Raw genomic sequence first — 14669 nt, 5'->3', positions numbered from 1 at the left:
AAGATACAGCTTAGGAGGAATATTTACAAATGACACTCAAAAGATAATTACATATTAGAGGTGGGGTTGGCAGTACAACCTGTTGCAAAGGTGGTCTGACAGTACCCCTTTCTTTTTTATATATTTACTTTATAAAATTGGCAAGATTTAGAAGAATTTTAAAAAATAAAAGAATAAAAAATTTAAAAGAACTGTCAGGTGTCCTTTTCATGTTTAGAAGTAGATACTTTTTAGTTTTGTTTTTCTTTTTTTTTTTTAAACAAAAGAAGGAAGTGCTTCTATTCCAGGAAATAAAGCTAACCAAAATACCATTTTCCTCATATCTCAAAACTCTAATATTTTTTTATGAAAAGCCTGAAGCACTCAAATAAATTCTGAATTCAAATTTGTTAATTGGTAACTACCATGTAGGTGTTCCATTCAAAGGATACATCTTCCCTGACAAAATGTTGGGATTTAGCTGAATTCTTAGTCTTTAACAGAGATATTTATGTTTCCTACCACAATCCAAGGAGACTGCAAGACATATTTTTTGGAAGATTTGAATTTTAGACACTAATTTTACAGAGATTTTTTAATTTGGATTCTTCTTTGAATGACATCTTCCATTGTCTCATAAAACATGAGTGCATGACACCAAGCTACAGTGTCTGTGCCAAGTTTGGGGCTGGGCACATTTCTCTAAAGTACTTACTCTACCAGTCCCAGGCAGTATTCGGAAGTAACGTCCTTGGCTGGATGGAGAAGGGGCCCCAGAGACATCTGTGAAGGCTATAAACAAACAGCTCAAGGCAAGGCCGTGGAGTAATTGTGTGTGAGGGCTAGGAAGGGAACCTCAATAAGAAGAGTAGTTTTGTCAGTGGCTAGAGAGAAGTACAGAGAAGAGGGACAGGACACTGGCCTTCTGGTGAGGCAAAGCATGGTGAGCATAGGAACTGCACCGAATCAGGAGATGAGGAACCTAGCAAGGGGCTGGAGCAAGGGTCCAACTGAAAGCTATTATGTGAATATATAATTAAAGACTATTTACACATATACACACTGAAGCAACCCTAATATGTCCATGCCAAATCTATGACTACTTCCCTTTGGAATCTTATTAGAAAACCCGAGACTGTGATACGCCACAACACACATACAGACACAGACAATTGACGGAGCTTGAGTGACAAAAGAACAAATGTGAGCATACATCTAGAATGCAAGTAAATTCTCCTTAAGGTCCAATTTGCAGACCTCCTCACAGTGTTTATGTTATAAATCAAAGCTACACTTAAGCATAATGTAAGATGAGGAGGTACTAATATGAAACACTCATCAAGAGGAAGGAGGAACTAATCCCTCTATCTCTGGAATTATGCTGGAGCTTTACTAGCCACTGGAACCACAATACTCTGCAAGTAGTTTCTTTGCAAATTTCCTTGACAAGGATCTGTCACTAGTCTTAAACTAAAGGACATTCAGAGAGCAATCATTCAAATGCCTATTAAGATATCCAGATTTCAGATATTCAGATTAATTTCAGAAGAAAGAGAATTACAGAGATTAAATAAACAAAAACCAAAAAAATCAAAAAACCAAACCAACAAAAAAGGTGATTTAGGCTAACAGTCCACTACTTGAAGCTCTGAACTGTTTTCTCAAGCCTAGGAAGTAATGAAATTTCCAGAAAGGTTCCTCCACCTGCTGTTTTCCTTTAACATTTGAACAGACAAGGAATATGATGAGAGAGAGTCAATATTGCCAATCAAATAACAGTAAAATTTCTTGTCCCTTATACACACTGAAAAATGGGGGTTTGATCAGCATTCTTCCTCCTTAATTTAATAGCAGCAGTAAGACTTAATGAAGACCACATGCATCATTCCTGCCACACACACAGAGCTGCTGCATTAGGGCCATTAGCAGCAGCAATCCCATCCGCTGGCATTTCCCTTCATTTTCCTTCTTGCGTGATGGAGAGGTGCCTATTATTAGCAGAAGGACACTTAGTAAAGGCCAAATAATAACATAGAAGGAAAGGGATGTTTGTTTGCTCATTTTATTTTTCATAGTAACTCCTTCCCTTCACAAAATGGGACTAGGAAAAAAGAAGTCTCATCTGGCTTCTTAAGGATCAAGCTACTGGGCAAGGTTATGGTTAAAATGTTGTTCCACAAAAAAACTTCCTTTTCAGAAAATCCCTTTATTCAAATTCAGAAATGTCTTCACAACCTTAGGTAGAACAAAAGAATTAGCTCAAATACAAAGTTTACCTAAAGAGCCTCTGCTTGGAGGCTGTCACTAAAAATCCATGAGACACACATTTTATGAGGTATAGGGCACAACTTCTTTTTGCCATCTGTTTGAACTCAACCTGTGCAGTTCAGTTCTCCTCACCTACCAAGAACAAAGCAGAAAGATTTTTTTTTTTGTTTCACAGGAAACAAATGCCTAAAAAATCCCCAAAACTCTGTTTCATGCTGCATTTATGCCTAACAATGCAGCCTGTCGAGGCATCCCTCGCACCTGAGTGATTGATGGGAACAGGAAGGACAGCACCATAACTTGACTACAGTAAGTATTAAATAAAATGAAAGAAATTATTTCAGCTATCACACCTCTCCAATTTTCAAAACATAAACCCTGAAGGTTTGATGAGGACAGATGCTTGCAATTTGTGTACATTTTTAATATACCATGCATTTTTCATTCTCATTTGCTGTCTACTTACATAGAAAACGGAGTGCTTCAACAATCTCAACAACTTTTTCTAAGTGCACCATAGCTACAACTTATGGTTCATTCACAAAATACTAGGCCAATACCAATGTACATAATTAATTCCCCAAGTCTGGTGGCCTGTGCTTGCACATACAACCCCCACTCCCAAACCTGCAACGCTGCACCTGAAAGTCTTGCAGAAATAAAACTGACATAAGAATCCCACTACAGTTGTCTCCAAAGCCCCTGGGATTTTACATGGGTACAAATGGCCAGGAAGCTCCAGATGGCAGAAGCCATGTGAAATGAATGCAGAACAAAATGCCTGGTTGGTTGGTTTTCGTAAATTACCTTGACTCTAGCAATAAATTCTTACTAAAAGTAAACAGTTAGATGAGACATTAGCAATAGGGCCAGAGGGTTAAAACTTTAAATAACTTCAGAAAGATCCATTTAGAAGACTATTAGGAGGTATCTAACAGATTACTCACTTTCCAAAACACAGCTCTTATTAAATACATACATTGTACAGTGCCAGGAGTCAGGCTGTGGCACAACCACGACAGGCTGTTCAACAGAATTATACAGATATAATTGAATGACTGATCTCTAAATTAACTAATTGATTCTCATCTTTAAAACAATAATGATCAAAAGAAGCTGCCATCATCTATATCTTATACTATTTTCCTTTGACTATTTGAAACAATCACACTAGTTGGAGTCACACAACACATTCAGAAGACAAAATCAATATGCTAAAATCTGTAGCCATCTCTAGCAATAAGCATACATCTGAATGAATTCTGGGACAGAATTCCCTTCAGTCTTCATAAGTCAAAGACTTTAAGAAATACAGCCTAAAGAACACCGAAATGTCAGCCTAGGGATCTTCATCTGTCTCTGTGGTTTACCTGGGCCTGTCCATCTAACAGACAACTCATTCTGTTTCCTTCAATTCACATTAAAAAAGTGATTTCAGCTATTACAGTACTAAACTACAAAACCTCCATCCTTCTTCATAATCCAAGGCAGCATGTATTCTAACAAGCAAGTGACTCAAACTTACATTTTTCTGAGGTTGGGCAATTTCTTGAAAAGTCCGATAGCTTCCAAAACAGAAATATCGTTGTCATTCAAACGCCTGAATAGGAACAAACAAAAAGATTTTTAATACTTCACAGATGTCTATAGATATACCTCTGTGACATACAGGGCTGCCACACAGAGAACTATGACCTTTGTTAAACAAGACATTATCTGCCATCCCTCTCAGACTCCTAGAGTGAAAAGAGTTTAGCTTTGAAGGAAAGGGAACATAGAAAAGTATCTATAGTAAAAGCTTAGGATGCCTTTAACAGTGTAATGCCAAGGGACAAGGTCAGAACTCCTCTTTCTTCCAACGCACAGGATAAGGGAATATTAAATTTGACCATTACACAGCCTCGTTTGCGTGACTAAACCTCCCTCACACATTCTGTTACGGAAGACATGCAATTTGAGATGTGGTCCATGTAAGCAGAAGGGATCTGATTTCATAACTGATTATGATAAATGATTACATAAAGTAGACTTTCCCATAAAAGTCTACTGGTCTTCAAAATTAATGCAATGGCCACTGCCTTGGCAGGCTTGGAATGCAGAATTCTTTCTCTGATTACATGTAGCTCCATTTTCCTGTGTAGAGACTTTGCAGTGTTTCTGGATGACACTCATATTTTTCTATCTTAACTTCAGATCATCAATTTTTATGGTTTAAAGAGAACACTTTAAGTATAATAAACAGAATGCTAACACAAAAGGAGAACTGTGTTTGAAGGGGCTGCTGATATAACAAAAGAACCAGATTTTTCAGTTACCAAGTAATAAACATGCTTTCTCCTACTCTCTTTAGCAGTATATGTTTATAATTTGTAAGAATCTCTAAAAGCAAGCAAATTTCATAAAATCACTTACCATACATTCAGAAAATCAGCTTAACCATACATTAGTTTTAGTGAGAGCCATTTCACCCAAGTAGCAGGCACTGCTGAGATGGAATGAGTTCCTGGTCACAGATTTAACTCTAAAGGGTTAATCCAGCTCTTAAAAATGACCAGATGCAAAGACAAAGGACTCAAAGGGAGAATGGAAAGGAACCACACAGCCTGGACCACATAACAGGTCAACACTTCAAGAAGACACACAGAGGCAGCTGATGCACAGGGCCATGGCTCCTTTCTCATTCCCACAGTTGGCATGAATGCTAAGTAAATAAGGGAGTTGTGGTGCTCCTTTGAAATAAAATTAACTTCCCCCTTTTCAAACAGGGATTAAAGTAGAAGGTGGCTTGAATTGGTTTGAGTCCCTCTTACAGCCTTTAAAAACTCGGAAACGCAACATGCCTTGCCAAGCACATCTTGGGAGAGCCAGCACTTACAGATCAGTAGTATATTCAGGAAGGTGACTGGGTAGTCGGGTGAGTTTTTGGTTAGAGCAGTCTACAATTGTTCCCTCGCAGCGACACTTCTCAGGACAGACAAGGTCCATGAAACACTTCCCGGTGAATTTACTTCTGTAATCCTCTGACCCTGCAACAAAAGGAAAATGTATTCCAGCAAACAGTTCCTGATAACTGTGGCAATCGGAGATTTTATGGAATCTATACTCAACATTGCCTTCTGTCAGCTTCCCACCCCTAAACACAATTTTAATACTTGCCAAAGATTGCTGTTCAGCAATTTCTCAAATTACCCCCAAGACTAGCCTCTGTTTTTTCACTCTTCCCTTCATAGATTAATTCCTTGTCTAACAAGCCTACCTGTTGAGGTATTTTTGGAAGCACATCTAATTAGCTGCTGGAGTCTGCTTCAAATGAGCTCCAGCATAGTCACTTTTTCCCCTTTGGAACTTAGTCCAGCAACAAGGAAAAGGGATCTTATGAAAGCAGGAGCTATCTTGGTGCATTCAAATGACAAAGGATTTTTAAAGGTGTCATTAAAAAGGCCAGAATTTTCAGGCCTCGGACATAAGAGTTATTTTTGAAAGCAACCTTTTACGATAGAACCTTGTCAAATATCCAACAATTAGATACCTTTATTAGCTATGTTAAACAAACACCAAAGGAAAGTAATAGCAGTTTAAATCATTTTCATTTTAATTAAGGAACGGGTAGACCATACTTAGTGAGAAGCACTCCCTAACGTACCATTATACCATGACTGCCAGACCTCTCTGACTAGTTTTTTGACCCGTTCTAATGAAATGCTTTTCCAATTAGGCTCAGTGAACTAATATGTCCTTTTCAGGTTTGGTTTTTCTCTTTTAATAACAGCAGGTTGGAAACTTGATCTCTGTGCTTCAAGGAACCAGGAGTATTAATAACTGTGTATGCAAGCAAAGTGTTGCCAAGACCCCGCCATGCAATACCTGCCCACACACTTCATATTTCATAATGGAAGCACCAGAATTGTCTCAGGAACTTTGTCCAGTGCCCAGTGATCATAACTACCAACAAGTATTTTTTAATGTTTCCAGAGTTTTAAAAGTTGATTGAAAAGCTTTCTCAGGAATGATCTGAAAAAAAGTTTAGTTTTTCAGAACCTGAAAACATCAATAAAAACTTAAACCTGAGCTGAGATTTATTTTTAGAGACTCGATGACATTCATCACCTGCTTCCCCTTCCCAGACTGATAAATACACTACTGCTCATTTTATGACTGCATACGATTTTCTGCAAGAAAAAAAAAGTCACCTAAACCCACTATTATTTTAATTTATGTTACACATTACCTCCACAGGGTGATGCAGTGAAAGCAAGCAGTTCTGCAGGCAATCTAACATTTTGATTCCACAGACACACTTCGGTTTAGTTTGGTAATTCCGAACTAGATTATGAGAAACATCACATACAGCTTTGTACATTACCACTTCTGTGGTGCTAAATACTTTGCAGGTTATCATGTTTATTGTAAATTATACATCTAAAGTGAGACTTTGCTACTGGTTTTTAGCTTGACAGCACATCACTTAAAATATTAGGACCACTGGGCATTTTAAAGTATTATAAAAATACAATTTAAGACTTTCCCCACACAGCCATCATTTAAAATCTTATCCTTTAAAAAATACACAGAATATTTCCAGTCCTAAAAATTCCAGTGTTGGTAGTCAGGCTAAAACATCAAGTGATGATCATGTTCTAGCTTGACCATAAGAACATACAGCTATTCTTTCTTAGGTCTATGAGACATTACCTTTGGTTGTTTATGATTCCTTGGAAATAATGCCAGAGATGAACAGTTATCAGGACTAGAGTTTATTAAAACTGCTATAATTACAGTACACCTTGAAAAAACCACCAAAATTTTTCAGTTATCAGAAAATGTCTCAGAAATCCCCAAATTAACCCTTGAAGAAGTACTTCTAATCTTCATTGTAAAAGCTTTCTTTGAAAGAACAATCACAAACATCGTGAAGTTACACAGGGGAAAAAATGAAGTATAATTTTTAGTCTAATGATGGATACAAGATTTATCTTCCTATGGGGAAAAAAAGATGGGAAAGCAAGTAAAATGCTTTATGAAGGAGAAGAGGGAGTATGTAACATTAGAGGGTGGAAATCAGGTTTTGGTTTTCTCTTAAGCTTTCTGGCAAAGTAAATAAAGATTATTTACCACATTATGACAGCAGTCTCACTCTTGATGGCATACAACTTCCCACATTGCATCAGCTATAAGAAGTTGATCTTGCCTGGGCATCAGCACACTGACACCACACTTGCAACAGCGTTAAGCCCTGTCAGTTCAGCAGGAGAGGAAGGGAGCAAGCATCACCTTTGTACTTTTCTTTCTCTCTCTCGTCTTCCCCTTCCTTTTTTTATTTCTTCTAAAGTGAGTTTCAGTAAGAGTTACTCCAATAGCATCTACATGCTCAGCAAGTACTTGGTTATCCATTAGACTGTGAGACAGCAGGAGTCACCTGCCAAAGACTGGATAGGATTTACTATTTGACCTGAGCCTTGAGATCACTTGGGCAGGTGGCTGCTCTATTAAGATATTCCCATCTGGGATATTGATGTGAAATTCAGCCATCTGCTTACAGAACCATTTAAGTGCGCATATCCATTCCTACACACAGGGCTTTATCAGTGTGCTGCTGCAGGGCTCTGAGGGAACATGACAGGATTCAGGACATACAACTAGCCATCACATGCATGTAGTACTTCTTGCACACTGTAAAATCACCTGTGGACAGTTATTGAAAAGAGATGGAGGACAGGCACAGAAGAAACGCTTGGCTTCATTTTACTATTCCAGACCAACCATTTGGTCGTTTTCTTATACCTGAAAGCATGTGTGCACTGTAGCTGAGAACTTTGTCAAGCTTGGCTGAATGTAAAACATGACCTGGGAGTTTCTAGTAATTTCCAAAGTTAGGAAGAATTAAGTTTGCTGTAAAATGAGTAGCCAAGGCAACAGCAAAGCCTGTGTTTAACTGAGGCAACTGTGTTTATCTGAATTGCTCATTACTCTTGATAGCATTTTCATTTCATAACCTATGTGACACCACTATCAGGTACCAGGGCATTGCAGTTCCTCAGTATCATAAAACAAACACACACCATTCTACAAAACAGCAGTATTGAGACCACATTTCCTCAAAAATTTTAGGTGCCTTTCTAATACCCACATGGAAAAATTAAGCACCCGAGACAAATACCTTTTTGTCCTATTCTTCTTTTCAAGCACTGTTTAGCAAACTGGATTTCAGTTTTTAAAACTTGGCTTTGCCTGAAGGACTTAAAAGGAGTGCTGTTCTGGACAAAAAAAACAATTTGTCTCAACAGGGGCTTGAATACTGACCTGATATATTAATTCTAGAAAAGATGGATGCAGCTGCCTCAAATTTGGGACCAAAAACATGATCACAGAGATCACTTAATCTAAAACTTGGACAAAACCCCAGAAATCCCAACATTTCAAGTAACCACTAGATCACAATTCTCATAGGTTTTCAGGAAAAAAAAAGAGGTACATTGTTTGTCATAACTTCACATTGCTTGTATTAACTCTCATCAGTAATTACAGATAAAAATCTAAGTATCTTAGATGTTCTTCTTCTGATGGCTCCACAACAGATATATAACAAATTTACAAGATGAGGTACTATTTCCATACAAGAAAACTTCTGTATGAGGCTCTCAAAGTCATTCACGAATAGGTGTAATTATCTCTACTTTACATAGGGGGGAAGTTAGGCAAAAGTATGTCAAAGTTCTTATTAAGCTGTCATAGCTAAAACGGCCCGTTTGGGTACACTGACTCAGCTTTGTGCTATGTAACTATCTGATAATACTATTTTCATACAGGCCATGTTACCCATGTCATTTCAAGAGACAAAAGATAATGCTTTGCAGATTCTTCTGAAGTTCTTTTGTAGGATACTTCTTCATAATGAAATGCCAGCACGTTCAGATTGCTCAGACCAGGTCCAGAGTTACGTTAAGTAGCAGGCACCTTGTTATAGAAACAGCATCCAAAGTGTACCTCAGGTAGGAGGACTCACTGGACAGCTCATACAGAAAGATGTAGCTTAGATTATTTATAAGGTAAGATGACAAAAAATGACTTTTCATCTCTGTAGGTATGGCTGGAATCACCCTTGAATCATATTAAATCAACAGGATGCCTAACATCTTCATTCTAAGAGCAATTAAACAGATTAATTACTTCGAAATGGTTATTCTGCATGCAAGCCCTCTGGAAAGTCTGTCGCAAACATCACTAGGGCTGCCCCCTGCAGTGACCAGGAATCTGGTTAAGCAACACTTCACCTTTTCCATTTTTCCTGTGAGGAAATGGGAGTCTCTCACCTTTTGATGCTTCTGAAAACAGCAGAAGTATCCCAGCATGCCATGCGGCAGGGAGTATGCAGCCTTCCATGGTGCTTGACAGAACCATGTTCAATTTGTATTGTTCTACCACATGGTTAGATCAAGCACAAAGGAAAACCCCATGAACAGCCAGAGTCAGAGTTAGGCAGCGCCAAAGAGAGAAGAGCGTTGAGAGGAAGCAGCATGGAGAAGCACAAGCTGAAGATTCACGGAGAGCTGCTCTCCACTCCACCCATGCAAAAAGGTGCTGGATACAAGAGGTCATCCTTTACGCTACAACTGCAGGAACACCCTGGAGCACAATTGGGGTTAGTGTACAAGAACAGAGCCCAGGCGAATTCAGAGACAGAACCAATATGATAGAAAACACTACCAAAGGACTGCAACCAGCTCCTTCCAGGAAGGATGTGCAACTTCCACCACGTATTGCATGCCCAGTCTACGCTACTCTTTGTTAGGTACTTACTCTCTCCTGGTGTCTCCTTTCAGTATGAATGACATTTTGCTTTCCTCCATTTATTTAAATGCAATCTTAGAAATACCGCAGCTTATATTAACAATAGTAGATTCTGAGCTGAGGGCCAAGATCTGGCATTAAATGCTCCCCAAGCCCCCTTTGAGCCTGATTTCAGTTCCCAGAGGCTTTTCATGCTGGTGGCACTTACACTGACAGTCTGTTTTTCTTTTTTTTTTTTTTTTGTTTGTTTGGGTTTTTTTGTTTCAACCGCACTTTACAGCAAGGTAGCACACGTGCTACTACAGACATATTAAGGCAAACAGGAGTATTTTGTTATTCTGTTTCTTCGCACAATATTTGTTGGGTTTTGTATATAATTTGCTGATGGAAGCATTCTCTATTTCCAACACTCTGCATTATTTCAAACAGCTTTACTTCTTGTAACTCATTCCTGCAACTTTGACGTATAAAGTAGGGCATTCAGTTTTGGTTTGACTGGTCCCTCTGAAATAAAACTTCCATTGACTTTAACGTCTGCAGAGCTATGCCAGTGGAGTGTGTTTTTGAAAGTCACATCCCAAATGTTCTTGCAGGCTTCATGAACAAGAGAGGAAGTGGCTGTCCTCTGCAACTGCTCAGAACATTTTGCTGGGCTTAGTGAAGGTCAATGCTTGTGCTTTGATAAAAATAAATAAATAAACCACTTTCCTTAGTAAGGGGTTTGCATTGCCCAAAGAACGAAGTCAGCATCAAGCAGATTATTCATTGTCTACATGGAGAACAATGCAAGTATTTGAGCAGAGATGACAGATAATACACAAGGGGCTCTGCTTCACCATTTTGCTATGAACCAGCATTATTATGCAGAAAGTCAACACACAATTACTCGGGAAAGTAACTCCAGAAAATAAGTACAGTATTAACTTAGTCACCTCATACTGTGGGTTTACGTACAGCAACAAAAGTAAGACAATTTGATTTACTGTCTATTTTTACAATATAATAAAGAACTGAAAACAGCTTTTTAGGGAACCTAACACAATAAACCTTCAATCCCCACAAGCTGCCAAACTAGCCAGAGTCCTAACTGATACAAAATTTAGATTATTAATTTTCTTCTGTGACTCATGCATCATGACACAAAAAGGCATTAATTTTCTTCCATGATTCATTCAAAATATGCATAATGCTGCAATCCACACCTCATTTATTTAGAAATTATACCTATAACTAGCATTCCTGCCAATAATTTTGGATGGCTCTAGTGAAGAAGGATGCAGAGTTCCGTATCCTTATTCCTACACTGGTTTAATAATGCGGCAATTCTGGCATGGGCTCTTCAAATAAATTCATCCACAGTACTCTGTTAAGCAATGAGAAGTAGTAGTTCATATCTTCCAAAGACTTTTATATTATATACTGATTTACAGTATTAAGTGGACTATCTGTCATAAACTCAGTAGTTTCACTGTCAATGAACTCTTTCAGACCTAGTAGAAACAAACGCAGTCAGAGCCCTGCAAACGTCTTCCTGAGAAACCCTTGGAGAATATTTTGAGCAAGTCTCTATTCCTCTGCTGCACTAATTAAACACCGCTCACAATAACTGCCTAAGCTAATCATCAACTACAATGAACAAGAGGTACCAGTACACAAAGAAAAGTCTGGCAAAACCCTAATTTATGTCCCCAGAATACATGAGAAGCAAAATACTCCACAGGCACATTCTAGGGCCTTTCTGCTTGTTGCAGACTATTACAAAAAATGTGCAGGGATATAGCCTTCTGCTTTGGTTTTTTTTGTGTGGTTTTTTTTTCCCCTCAAGTTGAATAGGAAAAAACAGGGAAGCAAGGTATTTTGTAAATTATATTAAAAAAAATATTCCATAAGCCTTTGGAGGTACATAAATCATTCTGCACAAATGTTTGCAAAAAATGAAAAAGTTGAAAAAGGAATTATTATATCTCCAGGTATTTGCCAGTTTTCACAAAGAACCCCACCCTTTAGATATCCTGTACATCCAAGCAGCATTGTACGCTTTGCTCTTAGTATTATTTCACCTCTGGTAATCCAAAATCTGTTTGTTTATCACTCACTGAATCTGCAGTTTGCTAAGAGTTTGTATATAGGACCCTATTTTTAACTGTCCCATCAAGCTGTAACACCTCAGGTGACTGCCGCAGTCTCAGAACAGTCAATGACAATTTCTCATCCAATTGCCAACTCAAACCTTCTTGCACTGGTTTTAGCTGACTAGCTCTCTTCATGCCAATGCCTTTCCAATTATTTTCTTTATTCTATTCAAGTGATCACTACACACACAAAAAAGTACTAACTTTGCATGTCTGATAAGCATTGCTCAGCTTAATCTCAACAGACGTGATAGCAATGTGAGAGAAAACAAACTGTCATACCTTAACTTTTGAGGTATCTTCGTTACAAGAGTAATCACTCAGCTTTCTGCCATAGCTAATGAAGACACCTCCACAGGACAGCTCAGATCTCAAGTGAGGAATCTATCCATCTCCCTACTCTGCCTACATGGGGAATCTAGGACAACTGTGTTACTTGGATGCATAAGTGATATGAGTGCATCTTTGACTCAACATTCATTCCCCCTCTTTTCATTGCCTCTACTGTAATTGCAAATAAGTATGTTGGCTGGTAACAAAGCAGTTCAGATGTTTATTTTTTTTGAAGACTGCTTCAACTTAAAAGTAAATTGAGACACAGCCTTAAAATAAACTTTTTAACTGGAACATGACAATTTACTTTCTTATTAAGAGCCATACTCTGCCAAACAGACCCACCTGCTTTATGTTAAGCTTATGCTTCCTTGAGTAAAATGACTTCCATACTGCCTACGTTTCCCCTACTGCAGCGCAAGAAACCGTCATCATAGTGTTCATCAAGAGCTAGTGAAGGGTTAGGGTCACTGACACAAATATTAACATAAAGATCTGAATTGCTATCAAAGATTTACAGAAAAGGGAGGGCTACAATCAGTATACAGTACAGCCAAATTACTTTTCAACAAGAACATTTCTACAGTACAAGAGAATTCAGCTCCATTAATATTAGTCATAGCAGTTGTGTTGTGTTCTCTAATGACTTCAACTTCAGAAAAAAATAATGCAAACTCAAGCTCAAATATATTCCGTTATAGTGTATGGTGAAAACTTCAGGTTCGTAATTATGACTTCAGTCTAGGACTTAATCTGCAGGTGATTTGAGGCTGTTAGACAACCTTCCATTCAGACAGAATTATTCTTACACACAGCAAATGCATATGCATATCCTTAGTTTCTCTATATTCAGAGAGTTTCTGAAGGTACTTTTGCTGAGTCTGTCTTTTGCAGGTGGGGGGGGTGGGGGAAGTAAAGCAAACAGCATTTAACTGAATAAAACCAAAACAAAACATGCAAAAAACCAACCAACCAACCAAAAAAAACAAACCAAAAAACAATCCCCTCAAAACACCCGCAGAAATAAATCTGAATACAGTTAAACTTTCCAGTTGTCCAGATCATAGGCAGTGTTTCATAGTCCTTTCCCTCCCTCTACTCAAGCAAAAGCCCTGGTGAGCAGAAGTGGTGGAGCTTGGCCTCAGACAGTATTTCCTGCAAACCTGACCAGGCCTATAGCAGCCTGTGCAGGTCTGCCAATCCCCACCACTGTCACCTCCAGTGTGGACAAACCCACAAGCTGTCAGGGCTTGGTGCCTGCTCAGGCAGGAGGTGCTGGAGACCAGCACGCTAAGGGCAGGCATAATCGCAAATCCCGGAGCACATGTGTCACTGCAGCTCTGTATGAACCAGAAAGTAGCAGGTGGATATCAGTGCTTTTCATCAAACAGAAAATGCTAAGGGCAAGAATATGAATACATAACTAAATAACTGTTCACTGAAAATGGAAGGAATTTGCAAAGTTGTCATCAGTGACTGGCAAATTATGGAAACAACTGAAAAGTGTTTCAATCAGATAAAATTATGTAAGATCTGAATTAAATTCACTTGCCTTTCATGACATTTAAACACTAGCTGAGGAGTAACAAGACATTACATGTTTCATTTTGAGAGCACAAAGAGCTTAAGTAGTGTTTACATGCCACTAAGAGCAGAGAAGGGGATAACCTAGGGGGACCAATGGACAGGGAACGTGTAAACTGTAGGCACCTGGCAAAAAGCCCCGACGTGCAGCCTGTGTTCTCCTGTCTAGGAACGCTCTGTCCACTGCAGTTCTGTGCTTCTACAACTGAAACAACGCAGAGAAGAGAGAAGGAAACTTCAATTGATGACAAGCAGTAGGAACTCTGTTCTGAAGTAGACAGGTAACCCAAGAAAGGTGAATATGTATGAAGACAGAGACTGGAAAAGACACATAAAGGATTAGAAGGAAAACCGCAATTAGTAAGAAGAGTTTTTATTAAATGCCTTAGAAAATGATGAGTGAACAAAGAGCAACTACATTGCTATCTAATAAGAGGGGATAACACAGGAGACCTGACACTAGCCCTAAATATCCAAGTTCTGGATCCATATGTACTACAGAAGCTGGCTTTGATTTGAGTTGGGTTAACAAGCAGCAGCGTCCAAAAAGGACAGAATTGTACTGGCAGATGGTTCATTGTCCTC

The 14669-nt window shown here is 38.6% G+C and overlaps 1 protein-coding gene across 1 annotated transcript in view; it reads right to left on the bottom strand.

Annotated features, from left to right (window-relative positions):
* Positions 1-14669, bottom strand: part of SLIT3 (slit guidance ligand 3) — a 531529-nt gene that overhangs the window by 123888 nt on the left and 392972 nt on the right. The window contains exons 16-17 of the mRNA XM_027779712.2: positions 5123-5273; positions 3773-3847 (exon numbers count right to left, since the gene is read on the bottom strand). Of these exons, the coding sequence (XP_027635513.1) occupies positions 3773-3847; positions 5123-5273 (226 nt within the window). The remainder of the gene's footprint in view (positions 1-3772; positions 3848-5122; positions 5274-14669) is intronic.

This window comes from Falco peregrinus, chromosome 8 (genome assembly GCF_023634155.1).
Source record: "Falco peregrinus isolate bFalPer1 chromosome 8, bFalPer1.pri, whole genome shotgun sequence".
Classification (NCBI taxonomy): Eukaryota; Metazoa; Chordata; class Aves; order Falconiformes; family Falconidae; genus Falco; species Falco peregrinus.
This window is presented reverse-complemented; position numbering and strand designations above follow the sequence as displayed.